The 5,000-nt window shown below is 32.3% G+C and overlaps 1 protein-coding gene across 1 annotated transcript in view; it reads right to left on the bottom strand.

The window, feature by feature from the left end:
* Positions 1-4,375: 4,375 nt before the first annotated feature.
* LOC137624946 (keratin-associated protein 19-8-like) overlaps positions 4,376-5,000 on the bottom strand; it is a 930-nt gene continuing 305 nt past the window's right edge. The window contains exon 2 of the mRNA XM_068355878.1: positions 4,376-4,735. Within this exon, the coding sequence (XP_068211979.1) occupies positions 4,508-4,735 (228 nt within the window). The 3' untranslated portion in view covers positions 4,376-4,507. The remainder of the gene's footprint in view (positions 4,736-5,000) is intronic.

The raw sequence follows: 5,000 nt of genomic DNA, 5'->3' as shown, positions 1-5,000 counted from the left end.
TAGCTTAGAAACAAATTACTTGTTCATCAGTACTCTACTATTGCTAGATGGATCACTTTTAAATGGGATGGACCGGTGGTTTCAAAGCAAATGAAGTTCATGAGCCAAGAATTACCTATTGTCAAGTTTGTCGAAAATGGTCCGTTGGTTCTTGAAAGAAAACAAAAATAAGATAAGATTACAGAAAGATGTTGGACCCGAAGCACATAAGATAGAGTTGATATTGAAAAACTATTGCACAATATTAGTGGTAATACATAAGGAAATATGATCTAAGTGGGAAACCTCAGGGGACAGTGGAATTTTTTTGCAAAGGGTTGCAAAAATAATCCGGTTCCTCTCCGGAGTTTTACCGTCTTGATTTTTTATGAGTATCTATGACCAGTTCTTGTGTGAGGGTTGATTGTCCTAGGAACGAGTTGACCTTTTTCTTAGGGCTTTGTTTCCTGTGATTTCCCACTTTTAGTTAGTCAGGATCACAATATTGATTCCGATGTTGCACAATGTTTTCCCCACAATATGCATCCAGGGTATAATATTATGCGCTGTACTTGTCTATATATATATATATATATATATATATATATATATATATATATATATATATATATATATATATATATATATATATATATATATATATCTATATATATATATATGTGTGTGTATATATATATGTATATATATATATATATATATATATATATATATATATATATATATATATATATATATTTATATATATATATATATATATATATATATATATATACACATACACCCATATATATATATATATATATATATATATATATATATATATATATATACATACACCCATATATATATATATATATATATATATATATATATATATATATATATATATATATATATATATACACACGTCAATATATAAACTCCATGACTCTCTCATTCCCGAAATCCATGTACGAAATCGGAAGTTCACATAGTATATCATTATCTCAATCAAAGGGTATAAGACACTACACTCCTCCCTCCTGAGTATATGTGCATTTGCGGCCTCTAGAATATATATGAAGGCCTTCTAATCCAGACCAGGTCATGTAATACAGTAGAAAGATACGTAGCTGAAAAATATTACACAAAAATAAAATGAAAATATGTCCCAATTCCACATAAGCATCAACATATAAATGAGAAATGTCCTGTAAATGTGCACAGCTACCTATTCTGAGCTATTCTACTCACACATGTAAAACACCTAAACAAAATTTATCAAAACGACAGAATATTGGCATCAAATCAACTGACACTCTCTTGGGTTATGCTGGTGGGGTAGGGGTAGGGATGGGTTCTTTCTCTTCCTCTTGGTTTTATCTTTCCAGGTTTCATCACATGAATTTTTTAGTTCTAGTATGTTATCCCTCTCAAACTTTTTTTGGTCAACCAAGTCCACTAAAGAGAGAGCACAGCGAACTGATTATTGAATTTGCCATTTTATCCAGTCAAGAATTTAGGCCCTTCTTGCGTGTCTGCCTTTCCCCAAAAAATTGGGCGCTTATCTACATCATCTTTTCCAAAGCAGTGGGTGGGGTCAACTTCGGCGTGTCTGGGAGCCAAATATTGCCACCCTAAGATCTGGCAAAAGAGTTTATTTTTATATTTTACACATTGTTTGTCCTTTCATACATCCACTCTCTCTTCTTTAACTCCGTTTTTTATCATTCCTTCCTTCTTTCAGCTTAATCGGTCACTACACTATCAATCAGAAAAATTTCTTGTAATTTCCACGTATTTTCTTTAGGGTGAAAGCATCTATCTAACTGTCTTTACTTAATTACCATTATTGTTTCATTCACATACCCATCCAAAACATGTACATTTAAAATCAGTCATGAGAGTTTATTCTTTATTCAGTAATTGGGTTTTGCAATATCAAATTGAAGTACAAACCTTGAACCCATTATGCCCGAGGCTCCAGGTTTCTGTGCATAGAATTGTAACTGATGCGGGAAGGATGGTGGAGGGACTTAGTATGGCAGACTTTACAAATGTTGTTTTAGGAATTACGGAATCTCTTCCTCGGGACAAACTTTTATTACTTGAGTCGTTACAACATTGAGAGAGAGAGAGAGAGAGAGAGAGAGAGAGAGAGAGAGAGAGAGAGAGAGAGAGAGAGAGAGAGAGAGAGAGATGCCTTATAAGGGGAATAGTCTAATGGATATAAAACCAAGCATACTGTTATTGATACCCGAAGTTCTTGGGAAAATTGTTGCTTATTTGTATAAGTTTAACGTTCTTAATAGTATCTATACAAATCTAATGAAAACTGGCCGAGTAATTCCAGTCTTTAGGTCTGGTGATGTATTAAAAATCTGCAATGACAGACTTATAACAAATCTCCTGAATAATAATAAGATTTTTGAGTTGCTCACCTATAAACGCATGATAGAATTTATTGATCAATTTGATATTCTCTCAGATCTTCAGTATGAGTTTCGGAAGGCGAAGAATACTACACTGGCTATTTTTTTACTGACTGGCGACTTACTAGAGACCTATCATGAGAAGTCTTATACAATTGCCTTATTTCTCGATCTGAGTAAGGCTTTTGGCAGCATAAATAGGAAGCTGCTTTGTGAAAAATTATCACTTCATGGATTTAGAGGAATTACAAATTCATTTTTATCATCGCATTTGTCTGATAGAAAGCAGTATGTGAACATTGGCCATTATAAATCTAGCATTAGACTTATCGAATTTGGAGTTCCTCTGGACCATTATTATTCAACATTTTCATAAATGATATAGAAGTTGGAAGCGCTAAAAAGATTTTAATTGCGGATGATGCTGTCTTTTACATCATCGACAGTATGTTTGATTTATGTATTGAGAGGGTAGAAGCGTTCATCGTCCATCTTTCGAAGTGGCTTCAAAATAATAAATTGGTAGCAAATGTAAATAAAACAAAATTAATGATGGTTACGCCAAGACCTATTAACAATATCCCTGATATATATTTTAATGAAAGGAAGGTAGAGTGGGTGTCAAATATAAAACATTCAGGATTAACTATTGATAATAAGCTAACTTTTGCTCTTCAAGCAAGTGAAATAAATAGGAAAAATAAGTAAAGTGCATGGTGTTTTTAACGCCCTATCATCTCTAGTGCCCCAGAGACCGTTATTAACAATTTACCATTCCCTAGTCTACACTATCATAACCCAGAATATCTTAATCGGGGGTGGGGGGGGGGGATTTCTGAAGTCAACTTGAACAGTATTAAGGTGATGATGAATAACATCCTTCGTGCATTCTGAAAGTTCAGCGCGATTAAAATAATATTCCTTCATTGCCTATAAATGATATGTATAAGACGTTAGCATTGCTTAAATTTAATGACCGTATACAGTAAGTACCATGTATTAAAATTTCCATACCTAGTTCTGTATAAGAATGCCGAATTATTTGAAAAACATTAAACGGGTTTGGTGCCTACACACTCATACAGAAAAAGAGGTAAAAGAATAAATCCTCCGGCATCTTCGTTTGGATGTGGAAAAGAGGTTTGTAATTGTTCAGAGTTGTAAGCTCTTAAACGATCTACCCAATGATCTCTTGAAACCCCAGACGGACTATTCTCTCAAAGTTAGGTATAAGCGTTTGGCTATGTCTACCAATTAGAATTTGTTCAGTGATAAAATTAGCTTTGTATGTTTTCAGTCTCATTTTCATATTTCTTATTTAGTTATATGCATAGACTCAAGATTCAAGTATAGCTTCAATTTTGTGATTAGTAATTTAAATCCTTAAGTAGTAAACTGTTATTATATGATTCTGTGTTTTAGCCTTGTATATTCCTCTGTTTTAATGTTTATATTTATAGTTGATATATCAACAAGTAAATAACTTAATATATTTATTATAAAGTCTATTTTGAAATAAAAAATATATTCCCATCAAATTTTATTTTCATAATGTCGAAATTATACTTTTAGTTATATATGCCATAACGGAAAAACCCCTATTGGTTTTTTACTGTATGAATGTACGTAATAATAAAATAATATGTAGAGTGCAAAGTATTATTACTATTATCATTATTATTATTATTATTATTTCTATTATTATTATTATTATTATTATTATTATTACTATTATTAAAGATTAATTTGGGACAACCAATCCTTATGCGAGAAAGCTGATAACAAATTTCCATAAACGAAAACATAACAGGAAAACCTCATTAAATCAGACCAATCACCTAATTATGAAAAGGAAACCATATGATACAAATGTGAAACTTAAGAGTCATATTTCTAAACACTTAAGAAGAGGAATGGTGTATTAAAACTTATATTCATTAGAAAAATATATTTTATTAGTCATGTAAAAATATTCTTACTGTGATATCAAAATAACATTAAAATCTCTGATAAATCTTAGATTAATCCGACAGATTTTTTCTTTCCACGAAGGACATCGATGTTGTATCCTTTTGTATCGTTATGAAACCTTATTTTCAACCGTAAAATCCTCCAAATCCACCGTAGCCGCCACCAAAGCCTCCAAATCCACCGCCGTATCCACCGTAGCCAAAGCCAAAGCCATGTGGTCTGTAGCCATAGCCGCCGAATCCATAGGGACTACCTCCAAAGAAGAACCGTCGGCTGGGTTCAGGTGCTGGAAGGGCTCCAGTCAATTCCATAAGGGCAAAAAATGCCACCAACACCAAGAGGGCAACACTGATCTGCAAAGGGATATAAGGAGTCAGTTTAAAAAACTTTCAAATAAGACCAAACTTAATTTTGTTGCATCAAAGAATAAAAATAAATGGAAATAATTGAAAATAGATATTCATCCAAATAATTTTGTGATCTATGAGCATAACGTTTAAAGAAAGAAGAAAAAGAAGAAGAAGAAAAAGAAACGTTCCTAGTAGGCAGGACATGTTAATGGATGAATGGTTGTTTGTACTGATATCAATGCAAACGTCCAGACAAATCAATGAGATA

This window comes from Palaemon carinicauda, chromosome 31 (assembly GCF_036898095.1).
Source record: "Palaemon carinicauda isolate YSFRI2023 chromosome 31, ASM3689809v2, whole genome shotgun sequence".
Lineage (NCBI taxonomy): Eukaryota > Metazoa > Arthropoda > Malacostraca > Decapoda > Palaemonidae > Palaemon > Palaemon carinicauda.
The sequence above is the reverse complement of the archived record's forward strand: the minus strand, read 5'-3'. Positions and strand labels throughout refer to the sequence as shown.